The sequence below is a fragment of the Myxine glutinosa genome, chromosome 2, assembly GCF_964187855.1.
Source record: "Myxine glutinosa chromosome 2, kmMyxGlut1.1, whole genome shotgun sequence".
Lineage (NCBI taxonomy): Eukaryota > Metazoa > Chordata > Myxini > Myxiniformes > Myxinidae > Myxine > Myxine glutinosa.
This window is the reverse complement of record NC_136262.1, coordinates 238,861,252-238,886,068: the sequence shown is the minus strand read 5'-3', so window position 1 is coordinate 238,886,068 and position 24,817 is coordinate 238,861,252. Positions and strand designations below refer to the sequence as shown.

Genomic DNA, 24,817 nt, shown 5'->3' with positions numbered 1-24,817 from the left:
GACAGAACTTCTTGGAGAGGATTGTTGAGAAAGTAGATGGGAGGGTTGTCCAGTCGATCCTTTCGGAGAGACATAGTAAGAGTGTGAGATTTGTCAGGATTGAAAGACATGTTCCACTTGTTTGACCAGTCTGTGATTTTGTCCAGGTCTTCAGAGAGTGAGGAGGCTGCAGACTGCCGATCTGAGGGAAGAGGAATGGAGCGGCAGAGAGTGGAGTCATCAGCAAAGAGATAGAGAGGATTTTCCAGAGAGTCGGAGAGATCATTGATAAAGACCAGAAAAAGCACAGGGCCCAGCACACTGCCTTGGGGAACTCCAGCCTGAACAGAAAGGGGAGATGAGAGAAATCCATTCAGGGCCACACGTTGACTTTGACCAGAGAGGAAGTCCGCAAGCCATGCATGGAGATTTCTATGGATACCATAGGAGGAGAGTTTGGTGAGCAGAGCTGCGTGCCAGACCGTATCGAAGGCACGTGATATGTCAAGGGAGACAGCTCTGATTTCCTGTTTGGCATTGAGGACCTCCATCCATTATTGAGACAGCAGAAGCAGCATGTCCAGAGTAGAGTGACCTGGTCTGAAACCAAATTGATGATCAGAGATCAAGCCATTGGAGAAGAGGAAAGATTTCATATCCGAAGCAATGATGGATTCCATGACTTTGCTGATAATTGGGAGCAGGCTGATTGGTCTGTAGTTGCAAGGATATGTTTTTGCACCTTTTTGTGTAAAGCGGTAATGTTTGCTGATTTCCAGGATGCTAGCAGATGACCTTGAGCAAAAGATAGGGTGAAAAGAACAGAGAGAGGGTGAGATAGAGCGGCAGAGCAGGATTTTAGGACCCGTGGGCTGATGCCGTCTGGTCCAGTTGCAGAATCAGAGTCGAGGTTTGACAAAAAACTTCAAAAGTTTGACTCTTCCTAGAGCTGGCAGCCCGGCCAAACTGAGCAATCGGGGGAGAAGGGCCTTGGTAAGAGAGGTGACCAAGAACCCGATGGTCACTGGCTGAGCTCCAGAGATCCTGTGTGGAGGTGGGAGAAACTTCCAGAAGGACAACCATCACTGCAACATTCCACCGATCTGGGCTTTATGGCAGAGTGGCCAGACGGAAGCCTCTCCTCAGTAAAAGACACATGAAAGCCCGCTTGGAGTTTGCAAAAAACCCAAAGGACTCACAGACTGTGAGAAACAAGATTCTGTGGTCTGATGAAACCAAGATTGAACTGTTTGGCCTCAATTCTAAGCGTCATGTCTGGAGGAAACCAGGCACCGCTCATCACCTGCCCAATACCATCCCAACGGTGAAGCATGGTGGTGGCAGCATCATGCTGTGGGGTGTTTTTCAGCAGCAGGGACTGGGGGACTGGTCAGGGTTGAGGGAACAATGAACGGAGCAAAGTGCAGAGATATCCTTAATGAAAACCTGAAACAGAGCGCTCAGGACCTCAGACTGGGCCGAAGGTTCACCTTCCAACAGGACAATGACCATAAGCACACAGCCAAGACAACGCAGGAGTGGCTTAGGGACAACTCTGTGAAGGTCCTTGAGTGGCCCAGCCAGGGCCCTGACTTGAACCCAATCGAACATCTCTGGAGAGACCTGAAAATGGCTGTCCACCAACGGTCCCCATCCAACCTGACAGAGCTTGAGAGGATCTGCAGAGCAGAATGGCAGAAAATCCCCAAATGCAGGTGTGCAAAGCTTGTCGTGTCATACGCAAGAAGACACGAGGCTGTAATCGCTGCCAAAGGTGCTTCAACTAAGTACTGAGTTGAGGGTCTGAATACTTATGTCAATGTGATATTTCAGTTTTTTCTTTTTAATAAATTTGCAAAACTTTCTAAAATCCTGTTTTCTCTTTGTCATTATGGGGTATTGAGTGTAGATGATGAGGGAAAAAATGAATTTAAACGATTTCAGCATAAGGCTGCAACATAACAAAATGTGAAAACAGTGATGGGGTCTGAATACTTTCTGAATGCACTGTATATACGTCGTGGCCAAAAATATTTTTGAAGTGTTTTCTGTTGTCGCTGATGTCGGACTGTACGTCATTTTACACAGTTAACCACACCCATTTAGGTGTGATTGGCTCTTCAAGCAATTGTTGCCATGGCCGCGCCCCCACCAGGCTGATTGACAGGTGTTGTCTCACCCACCCCTTATTTACCTTCATTATTATTATGCTTAGTTAAGCAGTTATGCCGACCTTTCATGGACTCCTTTCAAGTTGTGAAAATTTTGAGTTGTGTACCTTCCCGCTATAAAATGCAGTAGATTCGTGTTTAAACCACATCCGTGTTTAAACCAAATCCTTAGCTTAAACTATTTTTTTTTCAGTTGTCTGAAAAGAATAATAATAAGAAGACTATGACGAATTACAATCGGGTTAGTCTGTCAGTTTGTATTAGTTTTTAGTCTGTCAGTTTTGTAGCTCAGCGGTGCTATCTAAAAGTTTAATGAGTGTTATTGGATGTGAAATTTTGACAGGCGACTGGTATGTACTTTGTGGATTGGCAAGTTTGCATCTTGGCAGATTTATTTGAGGATTTGCGTTGTATTAAACCTATTGAGTGTAAATTTCATCCTGACATAGGAAATATAGCGACTTCCTGATGCCTATTACAATTGGCTTTAGTATATTGCCATATTCTGTTTTGGAATGTTTACTGAATATGATGGAATACAAATCCTACTTCATCTTTTTGTATTTTAAAGCTGCTGCCATGGTCGTAATTTTCCTGAGTGTTAATGCAGTTTGCCGTCATGTTGATCCAGGATTTGTTGATTATTCAGAACTGGAACATTGACATAAGCCCATCTTTTGTTATCCTGAGCGAACTGTTGAGACCATTTGTTTGTCATCAGACAGGATGGTGCACAGGTTGTGCACTTTTCTTTGATTCCCGAGATGATAAGCTGTCCCATTGGTGCATTGCTGGCACAGCCTTACATTAAAAATGTCCTCTGTCCCTTGCATGAGTGATAAGCTGGTGATCCCACCTGCTGACATTATTAGTTGGTAGAAGTTAAAGATCTCATAGTGTCTTTGCCGGAGAGTAGGCGAGTTGATATTGCCGTCAACCTGGCATAATTCCAGATTCCTGCCAAAGCTGGCTCCACTAAGGCTTGGCCAGCCAGTACGTGGAAGACTTGACTTACTTGTCCGATCCCACAAGAATTGGGATTTATTGCGGATGGTGGTGATGAGATAATTTTTAATTGTTGCTGTTTGCAATGGTGCCTTCCATTTGTTTTTGTGCCATGTTGTAGTTCTTACTGTTACATACGTTGCTTTGCGAGCATGCGTTCGTCGATAAAGCTCGAGCATAAAACCACCAACAAACTCAGTGCGGTAGAAAGCTCTGGGAATAGGAGATTTAACCTTGTGGCACAGAAATAATTCATTGCATGTACAGTACTGTACTTTGCTGACCTACTTGTGGAAAGTATTTTGCCTGCGATGTGGGTGCTTTCAATTTCAATTTCAACTTCACTGCGGTCACCTTCTTGAAAATGTTTCTTTCTTTAATGAGATGGGCTTTCAAATTGTATTGTATCGAGTTTTGCTTGCAGTCCACCTTGTCACTCTAATCCTCATTAGCTTCTGCCTCCAAGTCTTTCCATTTCAAATATCCAGCCTTAACGTTGGATTTCCCAGTACGAGCTCTCACTCTTACCTTTCTTTTAACATGCTCTTGACAGTGTTTTTTAATTTATCTTGATACTACTTATTCCCTGACTTCCAAGTTTCCCCCCTACCTGGTGTTTGATTATGTTTAAATATTATGCTTTATGTTTCTTGTATTAATTAAAGTAATGTATAGGTTTTGGAGAGGGGAGAGGGAAAGGGTGGTTGATCAAATTAGGCATTTCTGCCTATGTAATAAGTACACATACTGTACACTTATCGCCATGCTTCTGCAGATCAACATGACCGAGTCATTAGGACAGACTGCACTCCACCGTGCTGCACATGCCGGGCACCTACAAACGTGTCGATTGCTCCTGTCCCATGGCAGTGACCCCAGCCTACCATCACTGCAGGGTTTCACTGCCGCCCAGCTTGGAAATGAGAGCATACGCCAAATTCTGCAGGGTAAACCGAGTACGAGTGTGACATCCAATATTGTTAAATGCTGCACTTTATTTTTCCATTATTTATACAGGTAATCGATGTTTCTCGATTATAAGCATAAGATTGCCATCTTGATAGTTATGCAATTCTTCGCTGTTGCGGTGCAATGTCGATGAAGCTAATCTTCTTAGGTAAGTCTTGTAGTCTTTTACTTGATTTGTTGTTGATAACATTTTAACTTGTTGCAGAGAATTGCCTTCCAGTTCGTAATTCAGATGGAGAGCATCAACTGTTGGAGGCAGCTAAGGCTGGCGATTTGGAAACAGTCAAGGTGAGATGTGAGGATAGTAAAACAGCTACCTGCTTCTGGCCTCTTTGAGGGCAAAGCTGCATCTCTCTATCAGCTCTATGTTGGCTAACCCCATCCCCAATTTGCAGCAACTGTGCACAGCCCAGTCGGTGAACTGCCGAGACATGGAAGGTCGTCACTCCACTCCACTGCATTTTGCCGCTGGCTATAACCGCGTCGGTGTAGTGGAGTTCCTTTTGCAACACAGTGCTGATGTACACTCCAAGGACAAAGGGTACATTTTGCACCTATTCTATGACCGTATTTTATGAGCATGTGCATCCTGATCTTTGTGGTTTGCCATTTTATTTTCGGGAAGAAATTTGTTTATTTTCTTTTACATTTTATTTTATTTTTTTCATTTTTTTTTTCATTTAAATTTGTATTTTTGTCTTAATTTAGTTTACTTACTGTGCCTTCAGAAAGTATTCACATCCCTTGACTTTTTTCGCATTTTGTCATGCTACACCCTGAATACCACCTTTAGAGGCCATTTTTCCCCGCAGAGTGGGGGTTGGCCTTTTTTGGGCACCGTGGTCCCCTTTTTGAAGCAATGTTTTATTATATGGCCGGATGCCCTTCCTGCTGCCGACCCTGTTAGTCGCCCCTTGCGACACAGGGAATTACCAGTGAACTGGTACTCAATTTGCCAACCTCAGAAGGATGATAGGCTGAGTCAACCCCCCTGGCGTTAATTCAGCGATCGACCGGGATTCAAACCCAGGATCCCAACCCGGCACACTAACCGCGAAGCCAACACCAGGCTGTGATCCACCCTGAATGTAAAATAGATTTAATTGAGATTTTTTGTCACTCATCTACACATAATACCCCATAATGTCAAAGTGGAATTTTTTTATTTTTAGAAATTTTACAAAATAATTAAAAATAAAACAGAAATATCTAATTTACATAATTATTCAACCCCCCCCGAGTCAATCTTTGTAGAAGCACATTTGGCAGCAATTTCAGCTTTGAATCTTAGGTAAGTCTGTATCAGCTTCACACATTTGGATTTTGGGAGTTTCTCCCATTCTTCCTTGCAGATTTGCTCAAGCTCTGTCAAGTTGGATGGGGAATGTATGTGAACAGCAATCTTCAAGTCTTTCCACAGATTCTCAATGGGTTTCAAGTCTGGTCTTTGGTGGACTTTCACGTTATTGTTCTGAAGCTATTCCAGTATCGTCTTGGCTGTATGCTTGGGGTCATTGCCCTTGTTGGAACGTAAATCTTCATCCCAGTCTAAGGTCTTTTGGAATCTGAAGCACTGAAGCAGGTTCTCAAGGATTTGCCTGCATTTGGCTCCATTCAATGTTCCCTCTATCCTTACAAGTCTCCCAGCCCCTACTGCTGAAAAGCATACCCATAGCATGATGCTGCCACCACCATGCTTCACAGTAGGGATCGTGTTAGAGTTAGATGGATGATGAACTGTGTTCGATGGATGATGAACTGTCTGGCAGAAACCGATTATTGATTAGGTTTCCGCCAGACGTAGCGCTTTGCATTCGGGCCAGAGATCAATTTTTGTCTCAGACCACAGAATATTTTGCCTCATGCTCTTTTAGCAAAGATGCCCTTTTGCAAACTACAGACATGCTGTCTCAAGAGTCGCTTTCTCAGTGCCATGTTGAGTCTCAGTGCCAGTGCTCCGGCTTCCTTTTTCTCAGGAGTGGTGCCTTTTTCTCAGGAGTGGCTTCTGTCTGGCCACTCTCCCATAAAGCCTAGATTTGTGAAGTGCTGCAGAGGCTGTTGTCCTTCTGGCTGGCAGGTTCTCCCATCTTAGCCAAGGAACTCTGTAGTTCTCTCAGAATGGTCATTGGATTCTTAGTCACCTCCCTGACCAAGGTCCTTCTTGCCCGGTTGCTCAGTTTGGTCGGACAGCCAGCTCTAGGCAGAGTCCGGGTTGTTCCATATTATTTCCATTTACTAATGATGGAGCTCACTGCGCTCTTGGGAACATTTAACAGTCTATAAATTGTTTTGTACTCTTCCCCAGATCTATGCCTCCTCACAATTCTATCTCAGAGTTCTACCATTATAGCCTGATTAAGCCATTATAGCCCGATTAAGCCATTTTAGCCCGATTAAGCCATTATAGCCTGATTAAGCCATTATAGCCCAATTAAGCCATTTTAGCCTGATTAAGCCATTTTAGCTCTTCTTCCCCAGCTCTTTCCCAGATCTATGCCTCCTCACAATTCTATCTCAGAGTTCTACGGACAGTTCCTTGAACTTCATGGTAGAGTTTCTGCTCTGACATGCACTGCCATTTGTGGAACCTTATATAGAAAGGTGTGTTTCTTTCTAAATCACGTCCAATGAATTGAATTGGGCACAGGTGGTCTCCAATCTAGTTGTGGAGAAATCTCAAAGATTATAAAAGGAAATTGGATGCACCTGAGCTCATTTTGGAGTGTCATAGCAAAGGGGTTGAATACCTATCGACTTAAGATATTTCAGCTTTTCCTTTTTAATCGTTTTGTAAAAAAAATTCAAAAAAAAAACATTTTCACTTTGATATTATAGGGTATTATGTGTAGATCAGTGACAAACAAATCTCTATTTGATCCATTCTAAATTCAGGCGGAAACGCAACAATATGTGAAAGTCACGGGGTGTTAATACTTTCTGAAGGTACTGTAGATCAAAGTATTTGAAGTTTTAGCTCTGGTTAGTTTGCAGGACATGGCTAAGACTCTCACCGTTTATGCCTAGGGGCTTGGTTCCACTACATAACGCCTGCTCATACGGACATTACGAGGTGGCAGACCTGCTGGTAAAACACGGTGCTGTTGTGAATGTTGCTGACCTCTGGAAGTTCACACCGCTCCACGAGGCAGCAGCCAAGGGGAAGTACGAGATCTGCAAACTCTTGTTGAAGGTCAGACTGCTGTGAGGCGCACCCTTGCCATTGAATAACGGCCACTTATTCATTTCATTTTCTTTGCGTCTTCTCGCTTCCCCCTTCTCCCGCTTGGCTTTGCTCAATATTTTTTATTAAAAAACTCATCCTGTTTCATGTTTTTTTCTAATTATATAATATGAAATATGATTCTTTTTCTTTTTTGGGGGTTTTAATTTTTCGGCAAAGGATTTCGTGACTTTTTTAATACTGGATTATTGGATGACCATGCACTTGTGAAGTTTATGCTAAAATGTGTATTGTTACTATTACTTTCCACTATGTCAACTGCCCCTCACCCCCTCCTGTGTATGTGTTATCTATAATACAGTTAAGAACAACATGAATGACGATAGGAAATAGCAACCTCCACATTGCTGTGAAGCGTCGTTATTAAGATGAAATGTTTTGTTCCTAATATTTTGATGAAATGCCTCTGAATGACTGTTCAGTTTCACAAAATGTTCTGGAATAATACAAAATATTGAGGTTTGAATGAACTTGTATTTGTGAAAGAAGAAGATGTATTTTTTTGAGGGTGGGGGGGGTTGTGTTTTTATAATGGTACCTCTTTGGCACCTTTTTTAATGGTGTTTTTATCAAGTAATTGTACTTTAGGTTGGATTATTCTGCTTTTTATTTTTAATTTTAATTGCCACCCTCCCTATTTCCTCTCATCACTTAACTCTGATTCATGTTACTTATTTTTTGTCACTCAGAAGTATTATCAATCTATTTTTGTAACAATAATATGGGCTGGCAGGATGGCCTAGCCTAGAGGTACACAGACTTGATTCTGAGCCATCTTGCCTGGGGTTTGAAACCCTGTCTAGCTATAAACTGGCATCCTGGTGTCTCACAGGCAGGCGATTCAATGTGTTTGGCATCTTTTGGATGGACGTAAAACTGGGTGTGTCTCATCTCCCGGTATTTGTTGGTGAATGTTAAAGCTCTCACGGTATATTTCGTGATGAGTATTCGACCGTGGACAAATGGGGGGTCGGGGAGTTGGGGTGACAATTTGAAGACAAAAGCGGGAGAAGGGTATGGAGTTGGAGTGGGGAATGGGCTGGAGGGGGACAGAATTAGGAGGAGGAGATGGTAGACTCTGGTTTGGGTGGAGGTGTTGAGGATGTGGGGGGAAGGAATTGAGGACTTGGGGTTCAGGGGAGGGGTTGCTGAAGACTTGAAGTCACATGTTGCATTTCACGGAATTTACACGAGTCCCTGCACAGGTAATAAAAATATGAGCCCTCGCAAGGAACTGCAACACAGGAGGTGTTCATTAGGCCAATCAAGCCTATGCAATCATTCTTTATCTGTGCTCTATCCTTTTAAAATGCGGAGCATCAAGGAAGCAGCATGTACAACGTCAAGCAAGGAAGCAGCATGTACAATGTCAAGCAAGGAAGCAGCACATACCATTTTAAAGTCTTTGGCATGACATGGCCTGGTTTGAGTTTAAGCCGCCGACTTCCCATATTCGGATTGGATTCTCTAGCCTTCGTGCCACAGTCTGGTTTTGTTTCTTATTGTCTTAAAATACATCTAAATATTAGGTACATATGATTTGTGTGGAATAAATGTTGGAACAAAAATTGATAAAAAGGAAGGGAAAATATGATATTTGGTTAAAATATTATGAAGGAGAAAATGGGTTTAAAAAAATGTGGAAGAGCATTTGGGGTTTGACAAAGCTGTCTATAAACGAGAGGCAGCTGAGCAAATAGGTGATCGTCTTAATCCAAGTATGCTCCAGTTGCTCCACACATCCCTTTCCTTTCTCTCCATTTCCTTTACTCATTTGTCCTTTATCTCCCTTTCCTTTTTTCTCTTCTCTCCCATTTCTTCTATACTGTTTTACCTTTCTTTCTTTCCTTACTTTCTTTCTCTAGTTATCAATGTAACACACCCACTCCCCATTTTGCACACGTAATAAATAATGGCTTCTAACCCAACCAACCATAGAAATAAATAAATAAAAAACATACTACTCAAGGTTTTTGAAAATAATACTTGTTATCAAAATTCAATGAAGACGTGCAGTGAGTGTGCAAAAGAACATCAGGTAAAATGGGAAAAAGTAAACGTTAAGAAAACACCAGGAGAATTTGGATATGATAACACGACTTGCAGAGAAATAAACAGCAGCTGTGATCGTGGACATTTCTTCTTCTTCTTTATTGAGGCCCAATTTGAATATCTTGTATTGTTACATCAATGATAATTGGCCGAAATTGCTTATATTGATTCAATTTCCATGTCTCATCATTGGAAACAGCCAAAATACATGTTATGCTGTCTGGTGGAAAGCAATTGAGCTTGATGTCATTTCATAAATCATTTAACTCTGTCTTGGCAAATGCAGAGCCTGTTCAACAGCAATGGTTCAATGGTTCAGCAACAGCAAATGCAGAGCTTGTCCAGCAGCACTCGGGCCATTCTCAGAGAGCCTCCTCAACGTCGACGAGTCTGGCATTTCACTCAGGCCAACTGGCATGGTCTTCAAGCAGCCATCAATCATCTGAACTGGTCTCCCATCTCCACTGCCTCTGACATCAACTCATCCTGGGAATTATTCCAAAGTAAACTGCTCTCATGCACAGATTTATCCCATCTGATGCAAGCCTCTGATGGTTAAACTGCCGAAATCTCGGCTCTCTGCTCACCTTCACTCCTTCATTCCTCTTTTCTCCCGCCTCTGGAACAAACTCCCACACTCCCTTCAGTCCCACTCCTCCCTCCAGGTCTTTAAAACAGCTGTTCACCACCATCTCTTATCTTCCCCCATCCAAAACCTTGATCTTTTCTACCCCCACTAATTCACCCCAGATCCACCTTGTTTGTAATTCCAACTTCTTTCCTGGTAGTCCTGGCAGTGTCCATATGTTTTATGCCTCTCCCACCCCCTTTCCCATGCCTCCCCCCCAAAGCCCTCTCCCTCCCACAGATCTCTCGATGTCTCCATGTCTCTCGGTTCCTGCTCTCAAAAGTTGTTTGTGTCCTTCCCCCTCTCTCCCCATCTTGTCTACCGCTCCCGATGTTATTTGTTTTATGTGTCGGTTATGTGTCGGTTTGTCGGTTTGTCTTTCTGTGTGATAAATGTTCGCTCTTTCACGAGCCTCGATCTTGTATACAAAAAAAAAAAAAAAAAAAATTCCCGTCTTCAGTTATAATAATAATAATAATTCATTTATTTTGTATAGCGCTTTTCCAGAAGCCCAAAGGCGCTTTGACAGAGTGGCAAACATAATGCATAACAATACATGAAAACAACAATTGCAAAAAGACAAGAATCAATAGGGAAATATTTAAAGCAAAAGGAGGGAGAAGGAGAAGAGATAGTCAGGGGTTAAATGCTGTGGGTTGAATGTTGAATGCAGTGTTGAACAGGTGGGTCTTTAGTGATGTTTTGAATGTGGTGAGTGAGGAGGAGTCTCTGATGGTGTGAGGTAGTGAGTTCCAGAGGGTGGGAGCAGCGATGGAGAAGGCCCTGTCCCCCCAGGATCTGAATTTGGTCCGGATGGAGGGGGTCAGGAGGTTGGTACCAGCAGAGCGGAGGTTGCGGGTGGGAGTGTGTCTGGAGAGGAGGTCATCCAGGTAGGATGGGGCCAGGTTATGGAGGGCTTTGTATGTCAAGAGGAGGATTTTGTACTGGATTCTCTGGGGGATGGGGAGCCAGTGAAGCTTGTAAAGGACGGGGGTGATGTGGTCACGGGTCCGGGAATGGGTGAGTAGACGGGCAGCGGAGTTCTGAATGTATTGGAGTTTATTGGTGATTTTTGAGGGTGAACCATAGAGGAGGCTATTGCATACCCTTTCTTGTCATTGTTGTCATCAGTTGTCATACCCTTTCTCCCGTCCATGGTACACGGAATCTTGTGGTGAGGCAGTTGCTCTGAAACAATTTGCCTTCGCCTCCTGGAAGGCAAATCCAATGGAAGGCAATCTCATTTCCGTTCACAAAGCCCGGAACAAGTGTGTGTCCACTGGGGTGGTCCACAATTTTTTTTATTTTTTTTGAAATGTCATGTTCTCACCCTCCAGAACTGTTCCAATACCTACAAAAAACACTGCTGGTGAAATAAAAATGAAAGTGAATAATATTTATGGGTAGCTCATGGTCATCAAAGTTTCCCCTTATGGTCTTACACTAACGTCTTACTATACAATACCATGGACACTGAAACAGTTTCTGATTGTCACATACTTTTACAGGAATTTTAAGTTGAGTTATGAATACCCTGCATGCCTTGTTGATGTTTTATGAAGGAAAATATGTTTTGAGGGGTCTATGCAGTATGCATTGTACCCTGTAGAGGTAAGGTTTCAAATTTATACTGAAAATTTGTTGACATTCAAGTATCTCAAAATTTGACTTTTTAAACATTTCGGCCTTCCATAAAATCACCTACCTCTGACCAGGACAAGTTAGAACAAGTCTGTTGCTGATCAAGATCACTGACACTTTTGGGATGGTTTCCTTGGATACAAGATACTTATGAGCTGTGAATTTCTGGATCAGGATAACTTTGATAATGCAACCACAGATGAATTGGTTAGTGAATCCCTTTCTGATATCAAGGATGATGTTCTGCTTTTCGTTGGGAGTCAGCTTGCTGAAATCCAGCCAAGAGATGATTATCGGGAATTATTGGAACTGTGTGTAATCTTTCTGGGTGGAGTTCCTGCAAAAGGAGTCTGGTTCATGGCCCCAGGACCCATGCACCATGCCCGTTGGATGTCAAAGGTAATCTATAGCCTGAAGGTTTGGATGTTCAGAAGTCAGTTCAAACTCACTAGCAAAGAGCAGAAAGGACTGAGAGACATTGCCATCTTCACCATCCGTATTTACATCAGAGCATGGATGACAGCTCCTCTTGCGGCTTCTGCCCCAATCAGTGATTTGCTTCTTCTAAAATCTCTGGTGCAGTACAAAGATGTAAATCAAGCAATTTCGAAGGTAGCAACCATGAAACTAGCAGGCCATCTGTGGTACTTATCAGAGGACCTGATTGGTCTTGCATTTTTTGACAAGAATGTGCCTGCAGCAGTGAAACAACAAATGATCCTCGCACTGGAGAATGAAGGACAAGAAGATCCTCCGAAGCGCATCCAAGTTGATCTGGGAAATATTCAGGAAAGTGGTTTGGAAGACTTTGTTACACAGAAATCCCGCATGCTTTTTGAAAAGATGGACCTTCCTGACAGTTTTCTGGAAGCAGACCCAGAGACTTGGGAAGACCGAGACGATTTTAAAGCAGCGTGTGAGACTGTGAAGGCCATGAAAGTGGTAAATGACCATGTGGAACGATGAGTTGCACTAATTCAGGAGTTCAGTAGACTGCTGACACATGATGAAGATCAACTTCAGTTCCTGCTACAGGTTGTGCAGGAACACAGGAAAACATTCCCTGACAGCAACAAGAAGACCATAACTGGAAAAGACTGAATAACCAGCTGGTAGATGTGTTTAGAATTTGTATGTACTGTATGTGTAATTTGTGTATTGCGTTATATACCAATTTCACCTGTATAGTGTATCGACGATATATACTGAAATTTCAAGTTTGTTGAGCTACCTCTAAATATTAAAATATATCCCTAAAACTTCACATAGTGTTTTTATGACCAAAGGAACAATTATGGATGGTGAGAACATTAAAAAGTTGTTACAATTTTTTTCTCATATTATTCTGGACCACCCAAGTGTCCACCCTCAGGAGAGCCAGGAAACAATATCTCTCTCCTCTCAAGAGTGAACTCTCAAACCTGTCTCCCTCTTCCAAATCCTGGTGGCATCTTGTCAAATCTGTTCCTGGTGTTTGTTCCCCCTCCATCCCCTCCCTTACCTCAAACAGCTACACAGCTGACTCCGCACGTGAAAATGCTGAATGCCTCAACTCTGTGTTTGCCTCAAAATCTTATGTCCCAAACCCATCTCTCTCTCTACCCACCGTACCCAATCGAACCCAGCTGCTCCTGGACTCTGTGTCCTTCTCTCCTGACAAGGTGGAGAAGTTTCTGTCAATCCTCGACTCTGATTCTGCAACTGGACCAGACGGCATCAGCCCACGGGTCCGAAAATCCTGCTCTGCCGCTCTTTCACACCCTCTCTCTGTTCTCTTCACCCTCACTTTTGCTCAAGGTCATCTGCCTTCAGCTTGGAAATCAGCCAACATTACTGCTGTACACAAAAAGGTGCAAAAACAGATCCTTGAAACTACAGACCAATCAGCCTGCTCCCAATCATCAGCAAAGTCATGGAATCCATCATTGCTTCGGATATCAAATCCTTCCTCTTCTCCAATGGATTGATCTCTGATCATCAATTTGGATTCAGACCAAGTCACTATACTCTGGACATGCTGCTTGCTTCTGCTGTCTCAACAATGGATGGAGGTCCTCAATGTCAAACAGGAAATTAGAGCTGTCTCCCGTGACATATCACGTGCCTTCGATACGGTCTGGCACCCCGCTCTGCTCACCAGACTCTCCTCCTATGGTTTCCATGGGAATCTCCATGCATGGCTTGCGGACTTCCTCTCTGGTCGTAGTCAACGTGTGGCCCTGAATGGGTTTCTCTCATCTCCTCTTCCTGTTCAGGCTGGAGTTCCCCAAGGCAGTGTTCTGGGCCCTGTGCTTTTTCTGGTCTTCATCAATGATCTCTCCGACTCCCTGGAAAATCCTCTCTATCTCTTTACTGATGACTCCACTCTCTGCCGCTCGAAACCTTATCCCTCAGATCGGCAGTCTGCAGCCTCCTCAATCTCTGCAGACCTGGACAAAAACCACAGACTCGTCAATCAAAAGGAACATGTCCTTCAATCCTGACAAATCTCACACTCTTACTATGTCTCTCTGAAAAGACCGACTGGACAACCCTCCCATCTACTTTCTCAACAATCCTCTCCAAGAAGTTCTGTCACTCAATCTCTTGGGTCTCACTGTCTGCCATGATTTTTCTTGGGAAAACACATTTCCAAGCTGGCCTCCAAAGCCAGTCGCCGACTGGGCATTCTCCATCGTGCGAAGTCCTTCCTTGGCACACCTGAGCTCCTCACCACAAACAAGGCTTTCATCCACAGCTCAATGAAATCCTGCTCTCCTCTCTGGGCTGGTGCTCCTGCCTCACTCCTAGCTCGGCTTCACGCTGTTGAAACCAAAGCTTTCAGAATCATTGGAATCTCCCGCGATGAAGCTAACTCTGAGGGCCTTTCACTCACTCACCGCAGGCAGGTTGGTGGTCTTTCTGTCTTCTACCGACTCCTCTGTGGCCTAGCCCCCTCAGCCCTGTCTGTGCTCTGCCCCCAAATACTGCTACAGGTCACGCAAGATCTGCCTGCAACCCTCTTCTGGTGAACCGGCCAAAATCAAGACGCTCTGCACACCTTCACTGTTTCATTCCTCTTTTCTCCCACCTCTGGAACAAACTCCTCACTCTCTTCAATCCCACTCTTCCCTCCAGGTCTTTGAAACAGCTGTTCACCACCATCTCTTATCGTTCCCCATCCAAAACCTTGATCTTTTCTACCCCTGTTAATTTACCCCAGATCCACTTTTCTGAAATGCTGACTTCTTTCCTGGAAGTCCTAGCTGTGTCCATGTGTTTTTTACTTCTCCCACCCCCACCCCCTTCCCACGCCTCCTCCCCCCAAGCCCTCTCCCTCCCACAGATCTTCCAATGTCCCTGCTCTCAAATGTTGTACTTGTGTGCTTCCCCCTCTCGCCCCATCTTGTCTCCTGCTCCCTTTATTTCGTCTTATGTGTCCGTTTTTTTTCGTCATAATGTTAGCTCTTACATGAGCCTCGATCTTGTATACAAAAAAAAAAAAATGGTATCACCTATCATGCTGTACTGATGCATATGTGTCAGTCTTTTCTATAACCACCTGCTTTTATATTACGTTTTAAAAATGTAATGGCTAAACACTTTAAAATACGTAACAGCTAGACATTAAAAAAAACGCTCCCTTCGGGAGAGTAATGCGTCCTCTGTGGCACGGATCAGTAAAGCACTTGCACTCTGTCATGTGTACATTGGAACATTATTGCCAGTCATCTCTGCAGTTGACTTGAAATACCCTCTCCCACCACCACTGGGTGGCGCTATACGCTACACATCGCCAGCGCCATAGAGAACTAGAGTTTGGCGTACTCGGTTTGAGCAAAAACGATCGTGATTGGAGGACACCTGATCACATGACCGCAAGGCGCTATCTTGTTATTAATCTTTGCTGTGTGAGATGCTATATTGTGTGCATCTTTGTGGACTCCAATCTCATCTTTGTGATCTCATGAACATCTTTGTGGTCATATTTACATCTTGTCATTGTTGTAATGTTTCATTCTGAAGTCGGTTTTGGGGTGTAAAATATTCTGTGCTGTTCAACATGGGGCAGTTACAATTTATCAGACAGAGCAGAGAAGATGCATCTTTATCCTCGTGTCCAGAAAGGAGGAAAATATGGGAAAGTAAAAGTTGATCTTGAAGAACTGTCGCTCAAGCTTTTGGGTCTCACTATCTGCCATGATCTTTCCTGGGAAAACCACATTTCCAAGCTGGCCTCCAAAGCCGGTCGCCGACTGGGCATCCTCCGTCGTTTGAAGTCCTTCTTTGGCACTTCTGAGCTCCTCACCACATATAAAGCTTTCATCCGCAGCTTGATAGAGTACTGCTCTCCCCTCTGCGCTGGTGCTTCTGCATCCCATCTAACTCAGCTTCACGCTGTAGAAACCATGGCTTTTAGAATCATTGGTATCTCCCAGCTTCAGCTGATTCTGAGGGCCTTTCACTCGCTCACCGCAGGCAGGTTGGTGGTCTTTCTGTCTTCTACCGACTCCTCTCCGGCCTTGCTCCCCCTGCTCTGTCTGTGCTCTGTCCCCCAAATATTCCTTCAGAATGCACAAGATCTGCCAGAAACCCTCTGCTGGTGAAACTGCTAAAATTAAGACCCTCTGCTCACCTTCACTCTTTCATTCCTCTTTTCTCCCACCTCTGGAACAAACTCCCACACTCTCTTCAATCTCACTCCTCCCTCCAGCTCTTCAAAACAGCTGTTCACCACCATCTCTTATCTTCCCCCAACCAAAACCATGATCTTTTCTACCCCCGTTAATAAACTCAAAATAGACCTCTTTCAATCTTCGAATTCATTCCTGAAATTCCTAGTAGTGTCCATTTGCTTTATCATGTGTACCCCTTTTCCCCCGCAGCTGTCTCCCTTCCACTGATCTACCGACGTTCCTGCTCTCTACTGTTGTTGTGCTTGTATGCTTTCCTCTCTCTCCCCCTCGTCTCCTGCTCCCTTTATTATATGTTTTATGTGTTCGTTTGTTTTTTGTGTTTAATGTGTTGGCTCTTACATGAGCCTCAATCTTGTATACAGAAAATAAAGTATGTTGATCGTTTTGGGTGGTACTTATTAATGAATCTGTGTCCAAAAACAAATAAAAATTCGGATCTTCACCAAAATCGAATAATGTCGTCCTTGCCACACACACCAACCTGTCCACAAAATTTTGTCCGAATCCGTCCATAACTTTTTAATATGTCCTCCTCACGGGCAGATCGACAAACAGACAGACAAAGTAACGGGTGAAAACATAACCTCCTTTCACCTTCCGCGGTGGAGGTAATAAACAGTTTTCCATAGCTCTCTTACTGTACGCTTGCGCTCGTCCATCCTCACCAACTTGGTCAGGTATATTGCTGATATTTTTGTTTTTGATGAATGGCAAAAATTCATTTTGGCATAAGCTATGGAAAGCAAAAATGATCTTGACTTGGCTGTATTAAAAATCCAGTACTGTTTGCTCTTTTCCCTGAACTCGTGCATTACATCTACTGTTGACATTAAAAAGACAATTTGGATTCTGAAATCTCGGACCAACATGTTGATGGCATTCTTACCAGATGAAATTGAAGACCTGCTTGGCTGGGCAGAATTAAATTTGCAGTTTGGATTAATATTTTCAACTGTGTTGAGGATAAAATAGCCTATTTTGATAAAACAGTTCATAAACATTGTTTTGTTGATGCTTCTGGCCTTTGGATTCGATTTTTCAATCTATCCTTTCAGCAGTATTGTTTTTCACCCTGTTATAGATGATGAGCTGTACCGTACTCTTTACAGAGCGTCGGAGCTGCCGAAGCAGTTTCTTTGTCAGGATTATACTCGGTGGTTTGCCATTGCTTTCCCAGCAGTAAGTCAGGGTAGGAATTTGGAATTTGTTCATGGTGCTGGTGATAGTTTGCTTACTCCTCACGAAGGAAACAATGTGATCTTTAATGTTCACCAACAGGCAGATGGGATACCCATTTTTTGACCAAAAGGTATCTCCAAGCATTTCAACAGGCCAATGGTTCAAGCTCCATATCCTTTTGTTCACGGTGTCATTCTTAGATTAAATACTGGGCTGTGCTTAAAATTTTGCATGGTAAATATACAAGCCCCTTTTTGATTCCATCAGTTTCCTTATTCAAATAGGGGATTTTCATTGCAGGAAAATGGCTAATCTAGTATCTATGCTTTGCTAGAGGCTGGCAGGATGTCATTGAGGTACACACTCGCCTCCGAGCCGTCCGTTTAGCCTGGGTTTGATTTCCGACTCAGCTATAAACGTTCATCCCGGTGTTTCACTGACAGGGTGATTCATCAATGTGTGCACCATCCCTCGGATAGACGATAAAGGTGCATCTTGTCTGCCGACAGTTGTTGGTGGTCGTTAGATTCCATGGTGTCCTTCGTGAAGAGTAGGCGATCTATCGCCAGCATCATGAGCAAATTACAAACTCCTACCATAAGTACTGCTGCAAATGCAATAGCAAACCACCCAGACAAACCATGCCAAGAAACTGCTTCGGCAGCACCGACGCTCTGTCTCCTGGAAGTAAATAAATTTGTTCTGGATGTTCAGTTAAAATTTCTGAACTCTGTCGTAGTCGATGTAACATTAATATCTCACAATGATTAGTGAGGTCTTCAGCTTGCCATATTTAAATAAATCAAGCCAATATTTCTTGGGAGTCTGCACTTTTGTTTCATTTTCTTCTGGTAAAAAATAGAGCCTGCCCTGCCCTGCACTGCACGCATGTTTTGACATGCTTGGTTTCCTGCAAAAATTACTTTGCTGCTGAATTGCAAGTGGCTAATCGGGTGATGACATAACCATAGTTAAAAATATTGGCTGGACTGGTTCTTATTTCTACATTAATTTATATTCTGGTCTTTTTCATTATTGTTTTTCTCGGCTTCCAGCCAGGGCCTAATTTGCTAATGAAGATTGTTAATAGTAGGATGTTCCACAGGAGACCAGGGGCTCTGATCTTCTAATTTAATTTTTTTTTTTTTTTTTTCTGTTTGTGGCAAGTACAATAATAAATGGCTGCATTGTAAACAGCCATAAATAATTGTGCAACTATTCCCATTTTGGAAGCATAGGACTTTTATCACCTATCAAAAACATGCACACATGCACACAAATATATGCACACAAACACATGCACACAATCTTGCATACACATGTACACAAACTCACACACATGCACACAATCTTGCATACACAGGTACACAAACTCACACATACATGTACACAAACTCACACATACATGTACACAAACTCACACATACATGTACACAAACTCACACATACATGTACACAAACTCACACATGCATGTACACAAACTCACACATGCATGTACACAAACTCACACATGCATGTATACAAACTCACACATGCATGTACACAAACTCACACATGCATGTACACAAACTCACACATGCATGTACACAAACTCACACATGCATGTACGCAAACTCACACATGCATGTACGCAAACTCACACATGCATGTTCACAAACTTTTACACATGCATGTACACCAACTCTCACACATGCATGTACACCAACTCACACACATGTACAGAAACACACACATACATGCACACAAACTCTCACACACATGCAATGCACACAAACTCTCACACACATGTACGTACACCAACTCAAACAGACATGGACACGCACACACACACACACACACACACACACACGCACACACACACACTTAATTAACTGTACACTATTGGTTGTTCCTAAACTTATAATTTCAAGGATTGCTGTAAGTGATGTTAATTTCACAACATCCCTTATTCAACCTCATTTAAATTGCAAACGTCAAAACGTAGTTCCCTTAACTAAAGTAAGAACGTTAACCTGCAAGCAATTGACTGGTTTCCCAACTGCACGTATCATCAGCTGGGCACCGATATTCATACACACATACAGCACATATATACACACACTTCTTGTAGAAAGATGTATCACTGCCCCCTTGTGTGGCTATTCAAAGTCATTCAAGTGTAAGAGGTTAATCCAGCATGCTTGCCACTGGCAATGTTGTAATTGAATTGATTTATTGAGCCTGTGCATTTCTCTGCCTGCTAGCATGCGTGACTTAGTCATGATGTGATTGTGTTGTGGAATAGCCATTTTGATTTCTCCATTTATTCCTGTCTGCAAGCAGCTTTTCAGTAAGTCATTGTGATATTAAATGGTAAAACTTCATCATGTTTTTCAGGATAATGGGCACTTCATGTACATTGTACTTCCTTTGAAAAACCTGTTAGTCTCGGATCCACAGGCTCAAAAGCTCAATAAAATGGGTTGGACCTGACATGGCATGCTATACTTTTTGTTTGTGTTTTTTCTATTAACTTGGACATTAAGGTCCGCTGAATGAGAGGTCTGCTCTGCCGGAAACCTTGCGAAAAAAATTTGTGCCCATTTTTGTATATGCAGACTTTATTTTTTGACCGAAAAATGTGAAAGATGTTTGTTTTCTTAAAATCCTCAGTGGGTTGTGTAGGCTGTCAATAAATGCATCCCAGATACACAGAACACGTGTTGACAACATCAAGTTGAGAAATACACTAACAAAACCTTTCCAAATGATTTAGAATCATTTTTATGCAAAAGCGCTCCCCAATTTATTTATTTTTGCATTTTTTCATTATTTTCACATTTACTTCATTAGTGATCAACTATGCCCTGAGTTATGACATCAGCCAATGTGTCATTCTTTTCACCAAACATTATAGTCATTCCACAGTAAACATTCTGAAAATCAAACCAAAATCAATGGATCTGTGGTGATTTTTATTACCCTTATGCTAAAAAATCCTAGAGACATACCGTATATTTAGCATCATGGTAGTTTATGTCCATTTTATTAAACATCCTGGCCAAGGCATCTTTTTAATTCCAACAGAACCCTGTGCCCCCAAAGAAAATACTTGTAACACAAGAAATACAAAACAGCAAAATGATTTTTTAACAAAATGTACACAGGATGACAAGCCAACAAAACAATGATCGTTACGCAGCTGAATTTGGATAGATTAGTGACCAGTATGTAGAAAAAATGAAATTAAACTTTAACTGAACAAAATAATTGAACATAACAAAATAAAAAATTACTGGCAACAACGTCTGTAATATCACATGAAATTAACTGTACTGAACAAAATAACTTATAATGTGTAATGCATGTCACCGTCTTCGAGTGTGAGTTCAATCCTTGAACATTTGTTGGGGTCCCCGGTGCAGAGACATGCGATGACACACTTCACATTGGCTCTCGCACAGGAGCATCCTCAGGCACACATGCTTTTCTTGCAGTGACAGTATTTGGTGTGTTTGAATTCTGCAGGTTTTGCCTCCTTCAGCATCATGGTTACCACCAACTTACCATTGACAAGCTCTCTGCCAAAGTCAGTGGCAGCAGGGTAGGTTGGCTGAAACATGTGTGCTCGCTTGCACACAGCCAAATGATGCAGGGCTCGGCGAAGGTGTAACTGGAAGGCATCTTCGGTAGGTGGAAGGCAACGCATGTCTCCTTTGATGTTACCAAAGAGATGGGCTCGCAGTGCATCCAAATTACCACCGAAGTCACTCCTCTCACACAGTGACACCATGTATCGCCTAGCTGCTGTCACAACATCTTCCTGAACATCCAGGCTTTCTTCAGAGTCACCGTATCTGCACAGGGGCAGAAGGTCTGCCAGGTGATCAACGGCAGATTTGTAGGCACGCCTTTTTGCTCTTCTGTAGAGATAGCTCACAGTGTCACATCCAGTCAGTATGTAGGTGCTGAGGAGCATGGATGTAAGATCTGCAGCTTCAACATCATACTTCACTGCCAGGGCTTCGGCGATTGCATGAGCAGGAAGGTAGATATCCATCTTCTTCAGCCACAGCTCCCGCCCAAGTAAAGTGTATGTGTGGGAAACACCCTACACAACCCACTGAGGATTTTAAGTAAAAAAAACGTATTTCACATTTTTCGGTCAAAAAATAAAGGGCGCATATACAAAAATGGGCACAAATTTTTTTCGCATGGTTTCCGGCAGAGCAGACCTCTCATTCAGCGGACCTTAATGTCCAAATTAATAGAAAAAACACAAACAAAGAGTATAAGAGTCCCATCTACTTTCTCAACAATCCTCTCCAAGAAGTTCTGTCGCTCAAGCTTTTGGGTCTCACTATCTGCCATGATCTTTCTTGGGAAAACCACATTTCCAAGCTGGCCTGCAAAGCCAGTCGCCGACTGGGCATCCTCCGTCGTGTGAAGTCCTTCCTAGGCACACCTGAGCTCCTCACCACATACAAGGCTTTCATCCGCAGCTCAATGGAATACTGTTCTCCCCTATGGGCTGGTGCTCCTGCCTCACACCTAGCTCGGCTTCACGCTGTTGAAACCAAAGCTTTCAGAATCATTGGAATCTCCCGCGATGAAGCTATCTCTGAGGGCCTTTCACTCACTCACCGCAGGCAGGTAGGTGGTCTTTCTGTCTTCTACCGACTCCTCTCCGGCCTTGCTCCCCCAGCTCTCTCTGTGCTCTGTCCCCCAAATATTCCTACAGGTCGCACAAGATCTGCCAGCAAGCCTCTGATGGTTAAACTGCCGAAATCTCGGCTCTCTGCTCACCTTCACTCCTTCATTCCTCTTTTCTCCCGCCTCTGGAACAAACTCCCACACTCCCTTCAATCCCACTCCTCCCTCCAGGTCTTTAAAACAGCTGTTCACCACCATCTCTTATCTTCCCCAATCCAAAACCTTGATCTTTTCTACCCCCACTAATTTCACCCCAAATCCACTTTTTTGAGGTGACTTTTGTCTTCTTTCCTGGAAGTCCTTGGTGTCCTTGCATTTTATACCTATCCTGCCTCCCCCCAGGCCCTCTGCCTCCCACACATCTCCCGATGTCCCTGCCCTCAAATGTGTTTGTGTGCTTCCTCCCCTTCTCTCCCCATCTTGTCGACCGCTCCCATTTTTATATACTTTGTTTACTTGTTTGGTTTGATTTGTTTGTTTGATAAATGTTAGCTCTTTCACGAGCCTCGACTCTGTATACAAAAAAAAACAAAAAAAACATTGATGCATCTCCCTGCACGAAACACCAGCGTGGCAATTTATAGCTTGATCGAGATTCGAACCCAGGCAGGACAGCTTAAAGGAGAGAGTGCACACCTTTAAGGCTTAGGCTATTCTACCAGCCTTTTTCCTCCCTAGAAATGAAAATGGACAATTCTCTAATAAATCATACACTCTATGTATCTTGTGCAATTGCTGATTTCACATTTAGATTTAAAACTTTGTTCAGCCTTTATGAAAAATTTGAACGTTAGATTCATCAACATGCTGCCTTTTGTTTTGAAGAGAGATTATGTTATTAAGCTTGGTAAGGAGTGTTCAAATACATCATTTTCTTCACTCTTCTGAATCAGTCAATTACCCAGAAGCTTTTCCAGTTCCTCCAGTCGTCTTGTCCATGTGCGGTCAAAATGGCACTGATTTGAAGATTTGAAGGACAGTGTTGTCTTTCCTTTATTTATCTTGCTGTTTGCATCCTTAATACTTCTTGTATGTGAAGTTATTCTTCATCTTGCTCTGATTGAATATATTGCTGTCAAATTGCTCTCGGACTGCACCACGACACTTGCTTTGTCCAAATGACCAAAATGTTTTAGTGACCAAGCTTTATCAAAATACTCGTGCTTTGTTTGTTTCATTATCAAAGTGCTCTGCAAATACATTTCATGAAGAACGATATGTTGATGTTTTGTTAAAATAATGACTCGGACTAATATATTTTGACCCCCCCCCCCCCTCTCCACCCCCAGCCCTATCCCTCTTTTCCCCACACCTATTTAATCACGAGAGTCGGATCCTGCTATTCGCGGATTCTGCGTACTTGTGGGTGATAAAATGCGACCTGTTTCTCTATTCGCGGAAAAGTGTCCAGCGAATTCGCGTTTTTTAAAAAATATCTGCAGCCGTGTTCCACGAAATCCTGGTTCTCCCCCCCCCCCCCCCCCCGCACCCTCCCCCCCCCCCCCCCCCCGTCCCATTCACGGCCGTGCTCTGCGAATTCGCGGTTTTTCAGGGGTGCAAATTTTTTTTTCTCCCTGTGAGCCATTAGCTTGACATACGGTAACTATAAAACCTTCGCAGATTATCGTCGACATTTGTGGGATTTGCCTCACCATTTGCGAGACTTTCATCGACCTTCGTGAATTATCGTCGATATTCTCTGGATTTTGCCTCACCATTCGTGGATTTTGCCTCGCCATTCGTGGATTTTGCCTCGCCATTAGTGGATTTTTACCTCGCCATTCGTGGATTTTGCCTCACCGTTTGCGGATTTTGCCTCACCATTCACGGATTTTGCCTCACCATTCACGGATTTTGCCTCACCATTTGCAGTTTGGTCCTCTATTCGTGGATTCTCATGACTCGAGAACCTATCCCCCCTTTTTCCATTGAAACAATGCCCCGCTATTCGCGATTTCGCAATTCGCGGATTTTCCAGGAACGCATCCCCTGTGAATAGTGGGGTCCCACGGTATTTTAAACTTTTGACTCTTCCATTTAGAAACCTGGAATAGGGATCAATTTGCTGAAAGAGTCACAGGATTGCTAAGCATGGGAGGCTCGGTTTTTGTTGGCTGCTGCATTCGCAACTGCATAAATGTGAGCGAAGTGTCACATGGTTTGTAAGCACATTAGTATTTGTTGAAAGCATGTCAGATTGGAATCAAATTATGAATTTGGTCTGATGGAAGGAAAGCTTATTACTTCTCTAAATGATCTTACCATGTACTTTAAATCATGCTTCAGGAGCTTATCCAGTGCTCCCAAGCCATAGTGGCCATATATGCACAGGTGGATTTGACGTGTAGTTTGTTTACTGGCATGAGATGTACTCTTTTTCAAAAATGTCCATGGGATTTTTCATGTCCAAAAGCAAGTGTGAATATACAGAACAGCTGGCTGACCATTCCCTGCTGATTAGTGTATGTTCCATGAGGCATTACTTCCAAATGGAACGACACGAGAGAGGTTTTGGCTAATAATACACTACCGGTCAAAAGTTTTAGAACACCTCAATTTTTCCAGTTTTTATTGAAATTTACG

The 24,817-nt window shown here is 43.1% G+C and overlaps 1 protein-coding gene across 1 annotated transcript in view; it reads left to right on the top strand.

The window, feature by feature from the left end:
* TNKS2 (tankyrase 2) overlaps positions 1–24,817 on the top strand; it is a gene marked incomplete in the record, with an annotated part of 278,608 nt that overhangs the window by 209,850 nt on the left and 43,941 nt on the right. The window contains 4 exon segments of the mRNA XM_078772377.1: positions 3,931–4,102; positions 4,330–4,412; positions 4,520–4,665; positions 7,149–7,314. Of these exon segments, the coding sequence (XP_078628503.1) occupies positions 3,931–4,102; positions 4,330–4,412; positions 4,520–4,665; positions 7,149–7,314 (567 nt within the window).